This window comes from Pipra filicauda, unplaced genomic scaffold (assembly GCF_003945595.2).
Source record: "Pipra filicauda isolate LSUMZ 115617 unplaced genomic scaffold, ASM394559v2 scaffold601_size279085_pilon, whole genome shotgun sequence".
Lineage (NCBI taxonomy): Eukaryota > Metazoa > Chordata > Aves > Passeriformes > Pipridae > Pipra > Pipra filicauda.
Window position 1 is genome coordinate 207053 of NW_024104756.1, and position 21338 is coordinate 228390.

The 21338-nt window shown below is 52.2% G+C and overlaps 2 protein-coding genes across 4 annotated transcripts in view; one reads left to right on the forward strand and one right to left on the reverse strand.

The window, feature by feature from the left end:
• Positions 1-395: 395 nt before the first annotated feature.
• Positions 396-3999, reverse strand: TPRG1L (tumor protein p63 regulated 1 like). 2 transcript variants are annotated; one of them, XM_039388048.1, is made up of 6 exons: positions 3954-3999; positions 3603-3921; positions 3432-3523; positions 3177-3353; positions 2453-2606; positions 396-1754 (listed from the first exon to the last, which is right to left on the reverse strand). In XM_039388048.1, exons 2-6 carry the CDS (start codon positions 3804-3806, stop codon positions 1560-1562), a joined length of 822 nt encoding a protein of 273 aa, XP_039243982.1. In that variant the 5' UTR covers positions 3807-3921; positions 3954-3999; the 3' UTR covers positions 396-1559. The 2 variants fall into 2 exon arrangements, with proteins under 2 accessions (XP_039243982.1, XP_027588125.1); XM_027732324.2 differs by lacking the exon at positions 3954-3999 and having other exon boundaries at positions 396-1296; positions 1530-1754; positions 3603-3928.
• MEGF6 (multiple EGF like domains 6) overlaps positions 3832-21338 on the forward strand; it is a 68078-nt gene continuing 50571 nt past the window's right edge. Inside the window, exons 1-5 of one of the 2 annotated variants that reach the window (XM_039388046.1) lie at positions 3832-4174; positions 4488-7110; positions 8464-8598; positions 11711-11820; positions 19180-19284. In XM_039388046.1, coding sequence (XP_039243980.1) covers positions 7025-7110; positions 8464-8598; positions 11711-11820; positions 19180-19284 — 436 coding nt within the window. In that variant the 5' untranslated portion in view covers positions 3832-4174; positions 4488-7024. Of the gene's footprint in view, positions 4175-4425; positions 7111-8463; positions 8599-11710; positions 11821-19179; positions 19285-21338 lie in introns of those variants that run through there. The other variant, XM_039388047.1, reaches the window with a different exon arrangement.

Genomic DNA, 21338 nt, shown 5'->3' on the forward strand with positions numbered 1-21338 from the left:
AAACTATAAACCTGCACCTCTGCACTCTAAAGTCTGTGTCAGTTTGATGTGATTATGCAGTGACTTATCCCAGCATGAGGAAACTTATTTGCACACAACATGGGAGGCAGTAACTGTGCCTGGGCCACTGTGGATTTATTACATGGAGTCTTTACAAGAGGGATGACAACTGACATTTCAGGATGTTGAATTACAGGCAACTGAAATGGCAGTTTTTGTCCCAATTCTCTGGTGCCAACTGGGAGTGGGTGGTTTGGTAGGGAAGGAGCAGTTGGACTGTCCTTCTACTGTGTCCTTCCAAGGAGGGAGCCCCTTGTGTAGGAATTTATTGGATGTTTTTTCTTGTGATGCCTAATTTCACAGCTGTCTCCAGAAAATGAAGAACAAAGACCAAATTGAGTTGAAATTTAACTTTACTGCAAGGTTAATGAAAATTGAACAGACAACTTAGAAAATGCACAGAGAGGGACAATGCAGCTTGTTGCATTCCATCAGGACTCCAGCTTTTTATGAGTTTCACAAACACACACCTATGTTAAGGCCAAAAAAACACCACTGCAGCACAGTGTTTATCCAGCAGATAAAGGCTTTGATAAAAGGGCATGGAGAGAAGGTCATGCACAAAGAATCACCTCTTCAGCAATGCCAGCTCAGTGTCTCTTGTGCTGCTTCTCAATTTAATCCCTGGACGTGAGGCTCAGGGCAGGAATGTATAAAGCAAGGCTGACACACAGTGCTGAAAGTTTTTTCTCTGTCTCCATTAAAAAGTCGTGGCCCAAACTAGAGTAGATTTCAGAAAAATGGCTAAGAATATCAATCTAACCAAAATAGAATTCCTTTTCAGTTTTACAAAGAACAGCTTTGAAGGCAAATGTGTTGGTGAGGCTTTTGGCAATGTTCTCTCACAACAGTCTTTATTCTGTGGCTGCAGCAAGGAAACAGAGGAAGTTCCAGTGGGTTCTTAGAGGGATTTTTACAAAAAGCATATTCAGAGTTCACCAACTGCTGCTGAGCAGGTGGAACAGTGCAGCGTTAGCAAAAGCCAGCAAATATTGTTAAAGACTGACTGACAGCTTTCAAAACTCCTAACAGGCATTAATGAGAGCGCTGAGATCGTGGAGATTGGAACAGTAATTCCTCTTTAGACAACACTAATCAGTCCCAAGCACAGGGTAGGATCTGACACCATACACAGGGATACAGCAGTAACGTGGCACAAAGGTTCTATTGTACAGCAGGTACTTGGGCGGGGTTTCAGCAGGTTCCAAGGGCACTTCATGAACAGGAAGAACAGGCCTGGAAGGACACGGAACACGCCGCTGCTCACCCCACAGGGACCATGCGGGCTGTACATCAGGTACAAAATACCAGACTGACACCACCCTGTGTCTGCCTCAAATCCAATCTGTGCATTCCCCAAGCGACCTGGAACTGTCCTACAACCACCCCCTTTCCTTCCCCGAACTCCCCTTTGCCCGTCGTGTGCTCTGCCCTCAGCGCACTCTCCCCGGGGACCAACAGCAAGTCACCTGCCCTTCAGCGGGGGACAGCAAGGGGGCTTAAAATCCAATTTTTCCTCTTGTCATGGAGTAGCCCAGTTTGGCCTCGTTGTTGATGAAGGACATCAGTCCCAGGTAGGTCTCGATGAGGATGGGCCGCTCCAGCACCAGGACACCAGAAGCACTCCCTGGCACAGGGCCCTCCTTGTGGGCTTTCTTCACAGCCTGGATCAGCTGCGTTTGGAAGTTTTCCAGCTGAAAGAAAAAAAGTCACCTTGTTTTTCCATTGTTTTACAAACTGTTAGGGAAACAGCTGCTGATGTGGAATGGAGAAGGATTAACACTAAAGCCGGAGTTGTCAGGGATCTCATACTGTGATAAATGTCACATTCTGATATTTAACCTCAACGAGTCACACAGGACACTATTGACACGTGACTTAAACGTGGGCTGGATGGGTAAAGATGTGTCAGTGACCAAGTGTTTATTTCTGCCCTGATGACTGATGTGTTGCACTTAAAGCATTCTAGTTTTAAGGAAAACTCCAGAGGGAATCACCTATTCCAAGAAGGACTGAGAACCCCCTCAGTGAAGGTTTTCAGTGAGCAATTAAACCAGCTGTTAATTAGCTGGCAGTCCTAGAGGGAAAATCCACCAGCCTGTCAGGTAAGTAAGAGCAGGAATAGGCCATGATCCATTTGCTTTTCGGTTTTACAGGACTCTGTGCTTCTGGAAGTTTCAGTTTCCTCTGTGCTTCATCCAGTTATGGGTGGCTGGAGGAAAACGGGCAGTTGTGCCGTGCTGCAAGTCAAAATTTGGGGAGTGGAGAGATACAGCTTACAGTTCTAAGTTCCATCTCTGACGTGACTCCTCCTGTTTGATGTACTGCTTCAAAGTAATCTAAGTTGTATCTGGCCTGTGAGCTCAGTGATCAGGACAGGCCCGTTCCTTACCCGGCACAGGGATGCGACCTTCTCATCAGCGTCTGCCATGGGGTGCTCAGTGAAGGTGATGTAGGGGATGTTGGTGGACCAGGGGTTCCACCTGTTGATGAAGGAGGCCCGGCTTTGCTTGTCCCACTGAATGCGGATACCGACACCTTCCCGCCTGCAGTGGAGACAGGAATTAACAGGGTAAGACTTTCCAGTTGTTGAGGCACCTTTTAACTAGAAAGTTCTGCCTGACAAAGACAGTTGAAACTGGAAGCTGAAATGCAAGTGATAGGAAATCTTTCCTGTAGGCAAGAATTAGCATGAATTCAGCCCTTAAACATGCAAAGGAACCTTCCTATGAGCTGACAGCAAGAAGGTGAAACTCCTTGGACATCTGGGATGTGGAACTTGACCTGCACAGCCTGTGAAAGCCCATGTGTACAGGGGACCTGACAACACTGAGGTGGTGCTGCTGCTACTTACTGCATTACATAATGGTGACAAACTCCTGCTCCCAAATCTACTCAACTTATCTTGAAAGTCCTTGAGCAACTTGCTATTAATGCAACTACTGACCGTACCAGCAAACCAGCAGCTACCCTGAGGTCTTCTAATGAAGCTTCAGGAATTGTTTGCAGAGCTAAGTAAGTGAAAAGAAGAATTCTCTGACCCTTCCAGTGATCAGCATCAGGCCAACATTGTTCACAATAACAAAGGTCGTTACAGAGTGACTGTGGCAGCTTACTTGTTCAGAGATTTCGGTGGGAACTCGAACTCCCCCACGGAGATGGTGTCCACAGCGCTGAGGGCGATCCTCGTCACCTGCTGGCACTGCAGGCTGATGAAGTTGTACTTACACACCAGGAGGGACCAGTCCGTGATGAGGACAAGACGCTCCTTCTCATTGTTCCAGTGATCGATTCTGGTAAGAGAATGGGACTGAGCTTTAGTGGTTCCGAGGCCGCCCCGGCGCTTCTCCCCCCGTGCCCCCGGAACTCACTCTGTGAGCAGCCACACGCTCTGCACCTCCCCGTCCTCGGCGGGCAGCACGACCACCCGGATCTCGCTCACCGCCTGCTCGATGGTGCCGGGCTGCGGGGGGAAGGCACACACAGGTCAGGGCTGCGGGGGGGATGCGGGCGGCCCGGCCCGGCCCTTCCCCGGCGCGCACCCGGAACACGAAGTACTGTCGCAGGCGGCCGGCGCGGCCCGCGGTGCGGACACTGAGCGGCCGCAGCGTCTGCCGGGCCCGCGGCGCGGGCGGCTCGAAGGGCGGCCCGGCCCCCCCCGGCACCAGCGTGGCGGCCCCGGGGCTGCCGGGGCTGCCGGAGCCGCCGCCCGGGCCGGGCTCGTCCGCGTCCCGCAGCTGCAGCATCGCGGCGGGGCCGCAGAGCCTTCCGGGGCGGAGCGAGCGGGGCCGGCTCGGGGGCTGCCGGTGCCTCTCCCGCTCCTTGCTGGCCGGGAGGCGGCACTGCAGCCCCGGCACGCTCACGGGGGGCGGCACTGCAGCCCCGGCACGCTCTCCGCGCACCGGAGGATGCGCGGGCGGTACCCGGACAGAGCCCGGCCGCCGGGATGCGGGGCACGGGATGCGGGGTATCCGTTACCCGCGCTCTCTGGGTAACGGGCTCGTCCCCATCACGCGCCGGGGCGGTGCGAAGCGGCGGATGCCGTCACTGTCGCTTGCCCAGAGCTGTGTTGGGTACCAGGTGCTGTCACCGTCACGCACAGGAGCTGCGTCAGGTACTGTCACCATCACACACCGAGACTGTACCGGGTACCATCGCTGTCCCACACCCGGGGCTGTACGAGGTGGTGGGTGCTGTCACTGTCCCTTGCCCGGAGCTGTATTAGGTACGAGATGTCTCTGCTCTCGCACATCTGGGGCTGTATGAGGTGCCAGGTGCCGTTCCTGCTGCACACTCAGAGGTGTATGAGGCCTGTCTTGGCTCTGCCGTGGATTTTCGGGGCTGAGGAAGACAAGCACGTGACACACAGCACAGAGAGTCCAGTGGGAAGCCCTGGGCTTAACCAAAATGATGCTCTGCTCTGCCAGGTGGTCTGGAGAAGGATTCTGTGATGTACCCACAAAGCAACAGGATTTGTGGACCTACAGCGGTCAGTTGGAACTCCTGTGAAGCAAATCCAGGTCAGAGGTATGAGATCCTTAAACACCATCAGGTCAGAGCTCAGGAAGGTACTGGAGCAGTGCAGGTCTGGGGACAGGACTGTGATTTGAGAGCCCTGACACCCATATCACACCCAGCACGCTTGATAGTGAAGATTAAATAACGCTGGGAATGAAGGGCATGCTGATGTTTGGGTTTCTGTGGGCTCTGGCATGACTGCAGATATTATCATCACTGTTTATGGAACTATCAAATCTTGGACCACTGTCAGTGCTGTTGTACCCAGAGCCAGAGGATGACATCCTTGGCGGGCGGCCGTGCTGGGAAATGATATAAGATTGAAAACATATCCAATTGACTTCACAGATGGGGTTGGGTTTCAGATATCTGACTTTCACATGTGTCCCACGAATTCCCTGCTGTGTTCTCTGCAGCCCTTGCTCACATGGGCCTGTTTAGGTGGGAAACCTTGCTACTGTCTTTAAAGAGACTTTACAAGAACTGCAGAGCTGACTTTATGCTTGGTCGCTCCTCGTGCTGTGCTCAAAGCGCAGCTTTTCCCAGAGGAGCTTCCCCTTCTCCCCACTGGCAGCTTGCTGGGGTGGCTGTGGCTGGGAGGGTCACCATGCCAGGCCAGCCAGGACCCTGCAGTGAGTTGTGTCCTGTCTGTGTGGCAGCCAGGCTTGTCACCTGAGGCAGTGTGGGAGCTGTGGCTGGACTGATCCATCCTCATTCTTGGCCCCGAGCCGTGTCCTGGAGAGGGAGCTCGACTCCCTGCTCTGCCCAGCCCCTGCCCATTGAGAGGGATCCCTGGAAGTCTAATTGGGAGCAGCAGCCCGTTTCCTACTGTTGGAAAAGTCCTAACTTTTAAATGCTGGACAGGAAAACAGAGGCTTGGATTTATTATATCCTGGAGCTCTCTCTGTTGTTATAAAACATCTTTATGTAGCTGCCTTTCTTCCCGAGGAAGAATGAAGGATGTTTTCTTCCATCCGTTAGGCTTGGCAGATATTTTACTGCTAAGTGGAAGCATTAAGCCTCCTCACCTGCTCTTTTCTTTGACCTGTGGGATTTATGGCACTGCTGTGACCTTGGGAGGGTTCTGGTGTAAGAAGCAGCTGCCTCGGTTTCTTCCAAGAGCCACCAGATTATGGGCATGGCCCTTGGGGACTTTAGTCTTGATTAATGGTTGTCCTTCAGTGGAAAAATATGTCTGCGAAACTATCCAAACCTTCTTATCCTGCTTCTCTGGGGGAAATCAGCACCTGCCAGAAGCCAGGAGTGCCCTGGAGTGCCCCAGCTTCTGCTCTGGTTCCTCCTCGCCCTTAGGAAGGGTTTCCTGGCAGGTTCTTGAGGCTGGAGAGTTCAGTGCAGCATCCCTGCTCTGCTCTCCTCCCCATCCTGCTGGGCAGCTGGAGCTGTCCCTGTCAGCAGAATTTCCTTGGGAAGTGATCAATTTACTTATCTGTTGGAGTGCTTAGGAAAGATTGAATCTCTCTTTGGGTGATTTTAGAGCTGCTGGGAAGGTGGTGTGTCCGGAGCTGGCCCTGGGAAGTGCAGAAGAGCTGCCTGTGGAGGAGCAGACCCGAAGCATCGCTGCTCCATCCCCGTGTGCAGGGCCGCCCCCTCCCCTGCTCGGGGCTGGGCACCGCTGGTGGGAGGGATTTCTGACTGACAGCGAGCAAAGAGGCAGGAGAGCATGTGAGGGAAAGGAGCTGGACCTGGAGAGGCAGGGGGAAGTTTTGTGACTCCCGTGAACTGCAGGGAAGCTGCTCCGGTGCGTGTGTTCGTGCCCGCGGAGCTGCTCGCTCCCGGCTGCGGAGGAAGGTGGGAGCTGCGGCAGGAGGATGCCTCCCCCTCTGCGGATGGAGTGAAGGAGCACCCCGTGTGCTTTGGGGAAAGCCCCTGAGAAGGGGGATTCTCCTGCCGGGAGAGCTCCCGTCCTTCTTCTTTCCTCTTGCCAAGTGCTGTTTTTCAGAGTGCCTTGGGAAGGGGATCTCAGCTCCGGAGCAGCTCAGCTCACATGGGGCTGTGCTGCTGGACACAGCCCAGGTCTTGTGAGCCCCCAGATCTCTGGGCTTTGTCAGGAAGCAAATCCCAGAAGGAAAAGTCACTTCAGTGCATTTCACTGCGAGCAAATGAGCATGAGAAGCCAGGTTTGGTTTGGGGGAAAACCCAGCAGCAGCCTGCACTGTGATCACTTCCCATGGACTGAAGAAACTCGCTGAATGAACCCAAGAGGGAGGAAGCATCCAGGAATGATAAATCCGCTTTCCCGCCGCGAGAACTCCCCTGTGCTCCGGTAGCTTTGTCCTTTCCAAGGAAAGACACCGGCAAGCTGGGAGCAGGAGGCAGCAGGATCGTCTGCCCGTGAAGAGGAGGAACTGGCGGAGCTGTGCTGGGGGAGGCTCTGGGATTCCCTGGGCACCCGCTGGGAGCACCTGGAGGGAGAGCAGCGGCTGCGATGGAGTTTCCTGCGGTGGCACTGTCGTTCATCCTGGCCCTGCGAATATCTCCGCTGGCTTCTGGGAGCAAACTGCAGCCCCACATGTGAGTAGGAAGGAGCGAATTCCGGAGGGGTTTTATCGGGCAGGGAACTGAAAAGCGGGAGCCAAATACAGTGTTTTCAAATCAAGGAAGAAGCGAGGAGCAGAGAGTGAAGGGGAGCAGGGGCTGTTGTGGGTTTCTTTCTTTACTACCAGATGTGCAAAAAAGGGAATAGAATATCGAAAACCTTGATAATCTTTGCTTGTAAACTCCCAGATTTAACTGAAATGCTGCTGTTGTGGGAGTGAAAGAGGTGATTCTTCTCTGAAAGAGGTGATTCTTCTCTGAAAGAGGTGATTCTTCTCTGAATAGTTTGCCCTTTCTTCCCAGATGGGCTGTTTTTATGGCACTTCACGGATCTTTCTTATTCCACGTTCCTCCCCACCCGCTGCTGTTACTCCAGCAGCACGTAGGCTGCTCTTTTTAATTACATTTTACAGTTACAGTTTGGTGTTAATCATTTGGCTGCTTTGGAAAACTTCCTTGCAAATTTGGCCTCCTGCCAGAAGATGGTCTCTCAGAGCCAGGGGATCGCTCTAATTCCCTTTGTCCATGGAGCCGGTGTGGTGTGGGGCACTGACTCCAACCCGCCCTCCCTGAGGGGTTTAGTTCTTCAGTAAAAGGGGTCCTTCAGCAGATAAACGTTTTCCAAGAAGCTGCTTTTTCTCCCTGCATCAGGGGTTTTGTGCTCCTGCCCTGACAGTTGCTCTCAGGACTCCTTGGACGAGGCCCTGGAGCTGAACCCTGTGCCAACAGGCTGCAGTTGGAGTGGAGCACCCGGAGCAGTCGGATGCCAGCTGTGATCTGAGCTTCACCACGTCAAAATTATTTCGTTTTACTTCCTTTATAGAAAGTATCTTTGTGAAAACTCTGGATCCCTTTGGCGGAATTGGAAGCAGCAGAAGCAGCCCCAAATGCTGTGTGGCTCGTGGCTTATAGAGTCAGGGATAAATGTCTCCCTCTTTGTTCTTAGTTAAAACCACTGACTTCTGCTGGGAGAAAGAGTTAGGATTAGAGGAGAAACAAAGTGCAAGTGGTATTTCCCTTATTTCCTTACTGCATTGTATATATTCCTTTTATTTACTGGAATTAGTCTTAGTTCTGAATGAGTGAGAAACCGCCACTGTGGCTGGCTGACCTGGCACGATTTCTGTTCCCTGCAGTGATTTAACTAATTGAGGAGGCAGATGCTGGGGGCTGCCCAAGACCTTCCTGCCCCGTCAGCAGGAAGTGCAGCTGCCCACGGCAGGAGCCTGTTGGGGCAGTGGGAGCACTGCTGCGCCCCTGGACACCCCAGACCCCTCTGTGCACCCCCAAACCCTCCCAGCCCCCTGTACCCCCGTCTCTGTGTCCCAGGCCGAACGTCTGCGCGGAGCAGGAGCTGGCGGTGGTGGGGCAGCAGCAGCCGTGCGTGCAGGCGCTGACCCGCGCCGTCAGGGTGTGGAAGCAGGACTGCGGGGGCCGGCGCTGGTGCACGGGCTACGAGCGCAGGTAGGTGCTCTGCCTTCCACTGGGGTCCCTCCTTGGGGGCTGAAAGGTGGCTCCTGCTCCCCAGCAGCAGCGGGGAAGTGAGTTTGGTGGTGTCTGATCCCGCCTGGCACATCCACGACACAGAGTTTTTAAGCTGTCAAGGAATTCCTGAAGGAAAGGTGCCTGTGTCCTGAAGAAGCCTCGTCCTCGTGGTGGGCCATTTCCCGCCTTCCCACGACGTACGACACCTGCTTCCTGTGATCCAGCTGCGGTAAGGAAATGACCTGTTCACATCACGTGTGTTATTCCTGTGTCTTTAGATGCTTCAAAGCATCTCGGTGCCTCTTGTCTCACAGGGCTGATGGCAGGAGGGCTCTTGTCTAAAAATAACTGTAACTGTGGCTGTGGTGCCGGCGATGGGGTGGAGGACAGGGACTGGTGGGGTGGCACTCAGCAGGATTTGCTGCAGCATCACCACCTTCCTTTCACTCCATGAGCTGGACCATGCTCAGGCCCACGTGAGACGAGTGTAGAGCTCAGTGGAGTTGGGCTGGCACAGGCGAGCAGAGTTTGAATGTACTTGTAGTATCCCTTGAGTTCCAGCTGTCCAGAGCTGGGAGCCCAGGCAGGAGGGCCTGAGGAAGGAGGGCTCTGAACACGTGTGACAGTGCAAATACTGCACTTTTCTTACCTACCCAGCAGCCAAACTACAACGTGCCTAAGCTGCTTCCGTCCTCCACCTGCTTTTCCGGCCTCATTAGGCACCTACGAGCCTTTACAGAATAATGATAGTTGTCATCTCAAAGAAACATCTTGGACTCGAGACAGCTTTTAAGTCTTGACTTCAGGAATTCCTCCTAACCTGTAATTGCCAGTAATTACCCTGGCGATGAGATCCGTGTCCTGGTAACAAAGGAGCAAACAGAGTCTGGTTTTTGGCTGTGTTTTAAGGGAAGGCTTTGAAAGGGTGGGTGCCCTGTCTGCTTCTACTTCAAAGGCTGGGAGCCCTTCAGCCCCAGCTGTCCCTTCAGCTCTTTAATGGATGGTTTTGACATCATAAATCAAGAGACTGAAATGAAATAACGTTCTGTTCTGCTGCATTCTAAATATCAGAACAGCCCAGTGCTAAAACTCTGTTCCTGATGAAAACGCAGAGGAGAAGCCTGTGAGAGATTTCACCCCAGGAGCTGTGAGAGCAGAATGTTCCTCAGGTGGCATTTTGTCCCAGATCCCCTCACTCTAAAGCTCTGGGAGTTCCCACTGCAGCAAACCTGTTCCAGTAGCTGGGAGCTCTCCTGCCAAGCTCCCCTGTGCCGAGCACTCGAGGGCAGTGGTGCTCACGGGGACTCTGGGGAGCCTCCGTCTCACCCTCTGGAGCTGCTCCAGTTGGACCTGGCTCTGGAAGCACGGGGCTCAGGAAGTGCATTCACAGCTTCAGGATCTGGCCTGAAATCGGCCTCGGTACCTTTGAGTTCCTGGAGGCGACTGGGAAAACCAGCACGTGCTCCATGGCAGCCGAACGGAGCATCCTCAGCCTGCTCTGCTCCACCTTCCCCGGGAAGGGATGGGTTTGCTCCCGGCGTGCAGCTTCCCAGTGAGTGATGACAGCAGGTAGCTTTGCTCAGAGCTCTGTAACCAAACCTGGAGGAGTGACAGTGATACCCCAGAGGGGCTGGAAGGGGATTTTCCAGCAGCAGGACACAGCAGGATTTTCTGGGTTCCATTAGTTCTGGCTCATTCCACATTTTCTGTACCAGGGGCTCCTTAGAACACAAAAGAAAACAGAAACACTGAAGATAAAGTATCTCCTGTGTGGCTCTTTCCCGTCTGCAGCACCCAGATACTCACAGGCACCGAGGCTGTCACAATATTTGCCTTTCCTGAGAACCCTGCACTGGTGGAAGGGTCTGAAGTGTCCAACGGAGCCGCCCGGGTGTGTGGGGGTGACACTGCCCAGGGGCTGCTGGGGCACAAGGTGCTTCACTATTTCTACCTTTTTCTCCCTATTTCTGAGCCTCCTTGTTATGTTCACACCACCCTGCACCCACCATCTCCCCTTCTCCTTCCACAGCCCCCTGTCCTCCCTGGGCTGGGCTGGAGAGAGCTCCTGGTACCAGGAGGATCCTGATGCATCGGAGCCTGGTGCCTGTAAATTGCTTTCTCAGCTTCTTCTGGAACACAACTATTTCCTTCATAATGTGCTAACAGCTCATACAAAAAAAAATATTGGAATCTGCTCTTATTTTTCTCAGCTGTTCTTCCACGTGCTGATTGGCACAGAGGAGTCCAAAGGTTTCCTTCCTGGGAATTAAAGGTTTGCTGTTACTTGGGTTTTTTTTTGTAGAGAGACATTCAGATGAAATCAAACAACTCGACTGAGTTAGGATAAATATTTTCAGTGGACATGCACAACACATCTGCTGTGCCAAATATTTGTTGTTGTTTGCCTGACTTGCTTTGGTGGAGCAGTTTCATGTTGTGCCAACGGGGCTTTGCAAAAATCAGCTTCAAAAGTTTTATCTGTGTTTCAATTCTCACAAACACACAACATCAAATTTCCGGGAAAAAACCTGTCGCTTTTATTTATTTACACTTCAGATGAGTCCCTGGTTTACTCCCTCAGCTCCCACCCTGGAGGGAACTACTTGGAGTAGTTAAAGGGATCCTCAGCATCCCCTGCCGAGCTGTGGAGCCTTGCTGTGTACAACACAGCTTTTGGAGGAGCTTGGTGTTGCCATCAGGATTCTGGTGATTTTTTAGCTCACCAGACCCTTGGAGACACCTGCTCCTGCTCACTAAAGCTGAAATACCTGTTGTTCTTAAAATTTACATTTCTTTTGTGAACAAGTGTAAGAGGGGATCTCAGAGCTGTGAAATAGGTTAGAGAAGAAGAGAATCCAGGGTGTTATGGGGACCTGGGCGCTCATCTCTCGTGTTCCCAGTTAGAGTAAATTAGGAGTATTTTCTTAGCATCAGTGATCGTTGCCAGACCAGGTGGGAAACAATATCAGCACGTTTGGAAACACAACTCCTCGTTGTCTTTGCCTCCACATTTAGAGTAACCAGCTCTGTTTTCACAGTTCCTTGTGCAGCAGGAGCTGACCCTGCTGGGTGTCTCTCTGTTGTGTTCCAGGGTGCTGTACTACACAGGCTACAGGCAGCTGTACCAGCTGAGATCCCACACCACGTACAGGTGCTGCCCGGGGTGGTCCCAGCTGGCAGGGGAGGACGGGTGTCTGCACCGTAAGTGTTGCGCTGCTCACGGCAGAGTCTTTGCTTTTGGCTGAGGGTGCTCGTTTCAATTCCTGGGCCTGCAGTAAAAGTGTCTTTAAATGTCTTTAAAGAGAACTGGTGGGGGTTTTTTGTTTTGCCTTTTTTTTTTTTAATCCTTTTTAAAAAAATTATTAATATTGTTATTATCATTATTTTTATTTCCTTTACCTGTGCATCAGAAGGATTCTGCTCTGGCTTCCCGGGAAGCGCCACGTGTTGCTTTCTGTTTTTGGAGAATTTCCACGTTGCAGCGTGAAAGGGTTTCAGGGTCCCAGTCATTTATCCACTTGCCAAATGCTACTAAATGTTTAAAATCAAGCTCAAACTGGTGTTTCAAGCTGGTGCCATTGGCAGAAACTCTGGAAACTCCTGTGGGAAGGTGTGTGTGTGTTGGGGGCTGGGTCTGTTGTTTTAAGACTGACTGAGTTTGAGCTGCCCCTGTGAGAGGTTTGGGATCTCTGCATCCACCCCATACCTGCTTCCTCCCATATCCTAAGGGCAATCCTGGGGTCAGGACAGTGGGATCCAGCAAGGGATGTTGCAGCATCAGCCTCAGGGAGAGAGCACACAGCCATGGGGGGGGTGGCACTTGTTGGGTCTGGAGTGGAGACCCAGAACTTGAGACTTTGGGATCCTGTGGCTGGATTCCTGCTCTCTTCTGGTGCAGTTCTCTGCCAAGCAGGCATGGAAGTGTCTCCATCCCAGCTGTGTGGGAAGCTGTGATATGTATTCAGGTTTGCACATGAGTCAGGCTGGGGATGTGCAAATATTAGTCTATAAGATGATTTTATGCTGTTGTTGCAGGAGACAGAGGCAGTTTTGTCCCCACGGGCCCCACATTCCCCATTCCCCTCCACACTTCCCTGCCTGACACGGGAGGCAGCTGCTCTGCTGCTCCCAGACCCTGGGGCCACATCCAGCTGGGGAACCATTTAACTGCAAACTGTGCTTTCGAGATGTGGAGAGCAAAGAAAACCCTTCCCTTGAGTCGAGCAAAGGTTTGTCTGAGCTTATGTGTAGAACCAAATGTCACCCCCCTGCAGAGCCACACAAGCTCCTGGTGCTGTGGGATGAGTTCTCTGCCTTGGTGCCTAATTCTTCTCTGATTTAGACTTTGGAGGTGCTCTCTACCCCCCCTACAGAAGGGCAACTTTAGATCTAAGTGATAGGCTGGAGAACCAGCAAAGCATTTGGGATCTGACCTGCACTGCCATCAGGGGAATGAGAGCCAGCCATGGGCAGCTCCACTGCGAGGGCAGTTGGGGTTGGGGTTGACCTCCAATACAGGAAAATGTCTCCCACAGCTGGTTGCCTTTTGTTCTGTGCAGAGACCATCTGTACCTTCCCTGTGCTTTGATGCTTGAACCAAAGGTTTACAAAAAAAGGGAAAATAAGGTGTGTCAAGCAACCAGTCTTTATTCTTCCTATTCCAAAGCCTGGAGCAAAGGAGAGCAGTGCACTGGGCAGAGGAAGCTCCAGGGGTGCCTTATAACTCCCTGTCAGTGAGCAGATAATAACCTCAACTGAACTCAGAAAAGCACCTTCTGTAATGATTTTTCCTGCCAAGGAAGTGAGTAATTCCATGCAGGAAGGAAGCAGAGAAAAGGAAATAAAGCTGCTCAGGGCACGCTCTGAGCTCATCCTTCTCATCATTTGGGCTGGGAATGGTTCTCCTGGGCTGGGCTGCAGTAAAGAGGAAAGGGACAGTCAGCCCCAAAGGCAGAGTGACACCAGCTCAAAAAGTTCTGCAGGAATGGCTGCTGAGCTGCTGGAGGCTTGGAGTGGATCGTGAGCTGTGAGCTCTGTCTCTGTTCAGCCCCGGTCGGATCACTGACTCCACAACCAGGACGTGCTGTAACCTCCTTTCTGGGACAGAAAAATGAGTATCTCGAGTGCTGCAGGCCCTCAGCACAGGCAGGGGCACTCCCAGGGGTTGTTTGAGGCAGAAACTCCAGTGACATTGCTCTGTGAATCATCCTGTAACCCCCTGAGAGCAGCAGGGGGGCTGGTTAGCCTGGTTAGGGGCTGAGGGGGGCAGTGGGGTTTGTGCTTCCTGATCCAGACCCCCCTAAGCAGCAGCTGGAGGAGCATTCCATGGCAAACCAGGACAGCTCTGCCTGGCCCTGGTGGGGTGGCTGGTGCCCCAAGCTGGGATTTCTGTCCTGACCCACAGACTGTCCTGGGAAATGTGTCTGGGCTCTGTGTAACTAAACCCTCGTCCCAGGGAGCTCCTGGCTCTTGGTTTGCAGGGATGTGATGACTTTTCCTGCTGCTGGCTCTGGCCTCGGCACAAGCATGTTCTCCTGGAGCAGGGGAGGGTGTGGGAAGGTCTGTCAGGGGACTGTCAGTAAATATTGGTGAGGTGCTGAGGCAGGGGCACAGGGCCAGGGTGCTCTGTATGACACAGGATTTTCTGGTTTGTGTGCCTGGAGTCAGCCTGCACTTGCTGCTGTGGCTCTGCTGAATGCCACAAAGCTGTTGTGCCAAAACATGTCAGTGGGATTTGTGGCCCTTCCTATCTGCCTCCAGAGATCACTGGTCGTGTTCCAGGAGTGCTGAGGAGGGGAAGGGCATCACTGCTGACAGTTTAATTAGAGCTGTTGCCACCATGCAGTGGAATCTTTCCAGTGAGGACATCTTATCTTTCTCTTCAGCATCTCCTCACTGCAGGGCTCTCTTTGCTCCAAATGCTGGGCTGGTCACCAACTTTCCTTAAAAATAAAAAAATCCAACCCATGTGAGGGGAAATTTTCAGCACTGCAGGCTCGTGTGCAACATGACAGTGTCTGACACTGAGGGGGATGTTAAATACCTTTGTGAGATGGGAATCCCAGCACCCTCGGGGGTACCAGCTCAGGCAAGTTGTTTGGGCTCTCAGAGCTACCCCAGTGCCTGGAAGAAGGGAACAAACACTGGGTGTACTCAGCTTAGGTTGGAGGCAGTAGCAAAACCAGGGTGTCTTTCTCTTCCTCACATGCAGGTTTAAGTCTCTAAGCACTTACAGGTCAGGCAATGGCCAGTGTGGAGCTGTGAGGGCAGTACTGGGAGTGTGTGGGCTCTGCTGGGAGCAGATGGCTTGGAAAGAGATGGAAAATTTCACAGAAACAAAAATCTCACAAAGGTCTCAGAGAATATTTGGCTTTTTTGCTCTGCTCCTGTGCCCTCTACCATGGTGACAGCCAGGCTGTCAGCCCTTGCAGGGTGCCCCCAGTCTGTCTGGGTTCTGTGTTTTGTTCTCACCTCCAAGGGTGAGGGCTTGTTGCCTCCCATTGCCCTCTGTCCTGGAGCATTCATTTGTTTGGGAAGGAGAAAGGTCAGAAGTCAAGGCACCCTTTGCATTTTTAGGATGGCATCAGGTTCTTTCCTTGCCTGATTGCTGATAGTTTAACTTTCAGACTAAGCTGCTTGGTTTCAAGTGGCCTCTGAGATGCTACTTAAATTCCACCTGGGTTCAATAACACAGGTAAAGCTCTTGGTGGTTAGGACGAGGGGGCTGTGTGTCTGGTAATCCCTGGAGGAGCTGGAGTTCAGCCCCAGGCAGTGTCTGAGCTCTGGGCCAGCCCCTGCCACCTCCAGAGGGGACCTGGAGAGGCAGGAGGGCTCCCGGGAGAGCTGGGCAGGGGCTGAAGAGGAGACCATTGTGGGTTTAGTGGGGGTGACCTGGCCACGGTTGCAGTGTGGTCTGTGAGCTGTGCAGGAGGGGCAGGGCTCTGCCCTGACCATGCACTCCTGCAGGGAACAGGGGCTGCTGCTCGGGCTGGGAGTGCAGCTGGGAATGCTGGGACTGAACTTCTGAACCCCTCGCTCGATCCAGCCCAGCCTTGGTTCAAGGTCCCCCGTGTGCTCCCCTGGGGAACTCACCAGCCCATCTCTGCCCACGGGGGGGTTGTACCTCGGGGAGCCCAGACACTGCAGGTATGCAGAAATGCTTTTCTCCTTCACTCCTCCTTCTAAATCAGTCTAATGTCTCCGACTTCCCAAGAATCCTGCCTCACTAAATCCTTGCTAGGGACATTCCCTGGCCTTTGAGCAGAAGGCAGTGGTGCTTTCTGTAATTTATCCTTTCTTTCCTGTTTCCCTGGACAGTGTCGTCGCCCTTTTCCCAAATTTCATTGCATTAAACTCTGTCACTCTGAATTAGGAGCTCATTTGCAGGAGGCCTGGGGGGCACAGAGGGGGAGAGCCACAGCCCCCCCACCCCGGGCTGGGAAGTAGGTTATTATGATTTCCACTCGGTATGTGCCAGCCTGAAGCACAGAGCAGGGGATTGTCCGGCTCATTCAGGAAATCTGGGGCACTGCCAAGAATAACACCCCTGTCTTCTAACCCCTGATTTGTGTCGCTGAAACTGCTTCTAATATTTTCCATTGTTGTGCTTCGGGTCTCGCTGAGCTGCTGGCGAGTCGTGCACTCTGGATCCAGGCTGGGCTTTGCTGGGACCCCCTCAAAAGTCTCTTTTTTAGGTGATTAAGGTGAAGAATCTGGGGAGAAAAAAAACAAACCCGCTCTGCAATTTAGCCACGCAGTCCATTCTGTCTTATGGTGATGAGGCCTGAAGGAAAGGACTGAAAGAGAAGACAAGTCCTTCTGCCATGACTAGAGCTGGGAAAACCTGGAGGCTGCAGCCCCAGAACACCTCAGCACACAGCTGGAGATGGGAAGTTGTTCCTGCCCCGCCGTGCAGGGAAGTGCTGGCAGTGCAGGTGTCACAGCTCGGCTGAGCAGGACGCTTGGCAGAGAGTTCCCAAGTTCCAGAGCTCTGCCAGCACGGGACTGACACGGGATCACTGCAGTCCCCAGGGAGATGTGGCCATGAAAAGCGTTAGATGAGAAGATAACTGGCTTTGTGAAGCAGCGTTTCATCACGGATTCATTATTTCAGGGAGATGAGCGTTTGGGCTTCAATGCTACCTTTGTGTTATAAATAATCTTCTCTTTTGCAGGGGGGATTTGAAAAATTATCAGGTTTTTAAAAGAGCCAAGGCTGTGGCTCGAGTGGTTCAGCTCCAGTGCATCAGAGGTGCAAAGTTTGGGGAGTTTGGCTCTCGGTGAGAGGGGGACTTGGAACGAGCTGGAGCTGGGTGATCCACAGGGAGCTCCTGTGCCCGTGGCTGTGCCTGACCCCAGGGTGCTCTGACAGCTGGGTTGTGGAGAAGTGATAGAGCAAAGGTCCTTGAAATGGGTATGTAGCTCTGTCTGGCAAGAAGAGTGTGTTTTGATGGAAAACATGCACATTTGGAGAATGGCACATTCACATTCACATCCAAACCTTCACAAAATATCCCTAATCACAAAACCTCCTTAAGCACACGACCTCCCCAACCAGCACAGGCTTGGCGGAAGGCATTGTGCGAGCCAGGAGCAGGATTTAGCACAGAGGAGAAATTAGGAAGTCAATTGTGTTCCTGTAGGAAAAAACAGAGCCAATATTTGATGCATGGGGGATTCAATGGTGGGAGGAGAATAGTGGGAACTCAGGACTGTGGTTATTGCATTTCCATGTACAGGAGGTTGGAACTGATTTTTCAGGCGTGACAAGTTGACACCCACCAGCTTTGGGTTCCTTTTGTGAAGGTAATCCCTGCCCTTTCCCAGCTCGGGTTTCCTGTGGATGCCTTAAAGTTTTGAGTTATCTTTGCCAACTGATAACTTTGCAGATTTATCTCCTGGTGTGCACGAGCCGTCCTGCCAACGTGCCCAAACCCCACAGCCCCGTCCTTGCTCTTGTTTCCATCTGTGATCCCTTTTTCTCTGAGTGCACAATTAGTGTTTTGGAGCCGGCGTGGGGTACTTTGTGCCAAGAATTTTGGAGCCATTTTTGAAGGCCGCGCGGGGTGCCAGTTATAATGACACAAAATGAAATGTGTAATCACAGACCTGCTTTTTCTGTCACTAATTACTTACAGCTTTAGCTGGAATGGGAAGAGAAGCCAGGGGGGCTCCCGACTTGCAAAAGAGGAGGGAGAAGCTGCAGCCAGCACAGCCAGTGTGCCTGTGGGACCCTCGGCCCAGCAAGCCTGGAATTGTTTCCAGGTGGTCTCATATCATGCAAGGGGTTGTAATTTCATCACAGCTTTGTACATTCGGTTGGTAATGACCCCATGGCCCCGAGCACCAGCGATCCTGGCACCACTGGTGACTGCAGTGTGTTCCTTCCTGGGATGCATCAGCTGGAATGAATTGGTCCCCATGGCTTCTCTTAGCCCTGGGCTGAGCAGGGAGCTGGGGTGGGAGCTGCTGCACCAGGTACCAGCACTGTGTCTTGCCCTGTGTCATCAGGTGACGCTCTTTGCTCCATGTTATCCAGTTTGCCACGGCTTTTGTGAGATGTATTCCAACACTCCCATCACTCTGGGAGGTTGTTACAGCTTGTTCAGTGAAAAGGGAAAGGAGAAGAGCAGGTGTGGGAGAAAGGATGAAAAGAGAAGTTGGCTGGCAGTGCAGCTATGTCCAGATCAGTGAACAGAGAGAAAATTTCATTGTCCAAATCTTTAAATGGATTTAAAAGGAAGATGGGTGCTTGTTCTGCGTCCTTACCCTCTGACAAAGCACTGCACACGTGACAGCATCCCTGCTCACAACGTTCCTCCTTTTGACATCAGCCTTTCCCAGTGGGGAATATAAACCACGGGCTGCGTTTCACGAGTTATGAGAAACACGAGTTTCCCTGGATAAAACATAACCTTGCTTGTGGATTTATGTAGATGATTTGGAAAGGTGGATTTCAGAAGCCTAATTGAGCATTCTCTGTCTCTGTGTCCATTTTACACTCCGCTGGGTGAGAACAGAGAAACGTGGCTGCTCAGGCTTACTTGCAGTTTAGCTCCATGTCACCCTCCGGGCCGCTCGAAGGTGACGCCGCGTTGGGGTCTCCAGGGCTCCGGGAGAGCCCGGCCGAGAGGTGGGAGCAGCTCCTGGGGGTTTGTTCTGGGAAGATCCCTCCAATTGCAAAATAAGTAACCTGTATTTGTTGCCACAAGATCTGATGTGATTCAGCACGAGTCATTTTCTGGCTGTTTTACCCACGTGTTGGCTGGAAAACCCGTCGTTTCACCGAGAGCCCTTCCGATGTTTTCCTGTGGGTCCTCACTTAGCCACGCTCCAGGAAAAGCCCTGAGACATTCCCTGAGGGACTTCCCTTCCTCCTACATTTGGAGACTTTGTGCATTGAGTACTGCACTGTCAACCAAGAAACAGGTTCAGCAGTGGTTTTATAACTGTTCAGCTGTTCTCTGGGGCTGTGGGCACGTCACCAGTGATGGGTGTTTGTTGGTGCACGTGCCCTTCTGACAGTGGGTGCTGGAATCATCCTCTCCCTCCTCCTTGCAGCTGCCTGTGGTTACAGGGTTTGTCTCAACGGTGGAAGCTGCCAAGAGGGATCTTCACAGCTCTGTCACTGCTCCTCTGGCTTCCAGGGACCTCGCTGCCAGCACGGTAAGCCAGCACGCTGCCAGCAACTTCTTCCTCCGGTTTGGAAGTGGAGAGGATAAAGAGCGAGGGATGCCCTGATTTATTTATGTTTTATCTTAGCCATTGTTTTATCTGCAAAATGCCAATAATCTGCTCTTGGCTTTTGTAGTGTTTGGGGAGCTTGGATGTTTGGAAAGGAAATGCTTATCATGACTTGCTGTGAGACGCAGCCCCGCGCTGTACAATGGCCTTTATTCCTGGCTGCCATCCGCAGCGGGATCTGCTGCAATCGGAGAAGGAAGCTGATTAAAGTTGGGTCAAACAAAGGAACCCTGGGGTCACAGCCTGTGGAATGAAGCTGGGCCCGGGGCAGTGTGGCAATGAGCTGCCACCTTGGGAAGGAACGTTGTTGTGTCTTTGGCCAGACTGTGTTTTGGGGCTGCTAAGCTTTATTTCATTAACTTTCGTGTAATATACAAACTCCCTCTTGAATGTTACTGAGTTTCCTATGTTTGGTAAATCGCAGATGTTCTGTTTTGGGAACATGATGTTCTATAGCAAACAACCCCCAAGAGCTGGGAGGTTCCCTGTGCTGTGTAAATGGTTGGAGAACAGGAGCCTCAGGCTGCAGGGAGACACGGTTGTCCCCTCTCCTCCCTCTGAGTCTGCAGGGCACAGAGCAGTAGTGAATGCTCACATCATCTTTGGGTGATGCTGATTTATAGCAGCAAATTAAATAGTAGGACTTTTTTCTTTACCATCCATCTTTACCATCTGTTCCTTCCAAGACCTGTGGTTCCATCCTCCTTTGGAACCAGACGTAGGTGTGGGAAGGTAGGGAGCTGACTTGGAGCAGTCCTGGGAGCTGCTCTTTTCCCACCAATGAGGGCTGGAGAGAAGCATTTTATCAAAGCCTGAACCTCCTCAATCTCAAAGTAACCAGAACCAAGGGCAGAAAGGTGAGGATACAGGAAGATCCCAGCCACAAACTCGTCCTTCCCTTCATCTTCATTTCTTACTGACTCCTGTCAATGATTCTACTTGGTAAATACTTTTTTTCTGACAATTGTCTGGGTTCTCATAATCTCTTGCACTTTTGAAAGCACTCTGTGACTTTGGTGCTCATTAGCCAACATTTGTGCTGGATTTTTGTGACAGGATGGGAGGCTGGAGGCTGCTTTGGGGGAGGACACCTCATCAGTGGTTCATTCTTTCCTCATCTGTCACCTATCAAAGGAACTATGCTGGTATTTGAGATTATGGAACCTCCTTGAGAAATAGCTCCCCAGGATGGAGTTGTGGAGCACTGGAGTGACTCTGGATGTGAGCAGGTTGAGGCTGTTTGGTGAAAAGAACATGAAAATACCTGTGTGAGCAAAGCTGCTCCACAGCCATGTTCCGTGGTGTCCTTTGTCTTCAAGAAACCTGAGTCTGATCCGAATGGTATCGCTTTTTCTTTTGTGGAAAGAAACACAGATGTGTTTGTCTTAGGGGCAGGACGCTCCCTGTCCTGGCCAGGCTCCTATCAGACCTTTCAGCATGGGATGTTTTTGCTGGCCAGCCCCGAGCAGCAGCAGCCCCGTGTTTACCCTGGCTGGGCAGCCGGCGGTTCCCCATCACTGGGGTGTGATGCTGTCCTTCCTGGCCTCCTGAGCTGCTGACAGGGATAACAGTCGTGCACCCTCTGTGTTAAATCACCTCACTGTGAAGGCAGAGCCCTGGATGGGGCTGCACAAGCTCCTGCAGGAAGGTCTGTGGCCCATCGTGTGTACCCGTCCAGGTTTCATCGCCTGTTCTGTTCCCTCCTGCTCTCGGTGGCTTTTTGATCCTGTCAGGTGCTGTCAGTGGAGACTGATCTCTCTCCTCCCCTCTCCTTGCCCACCTGCCATCAGGTGGGCTTTGCTTTGCAGCAAAGTGGAGCAGAGTTTGAGCTGGGCAATGTTACCGTGACCACAGGGACTGTTCCTGAGCCGAGGAAGCAGCGGAGTTGTCCCAAACTCCTTTGTTATCTTCCACCCCTGGTAGATCAAAGGGTTGTAAATGGAGTTTGGGCTGAGGCTCCTTTTAGGAGCTCCTTT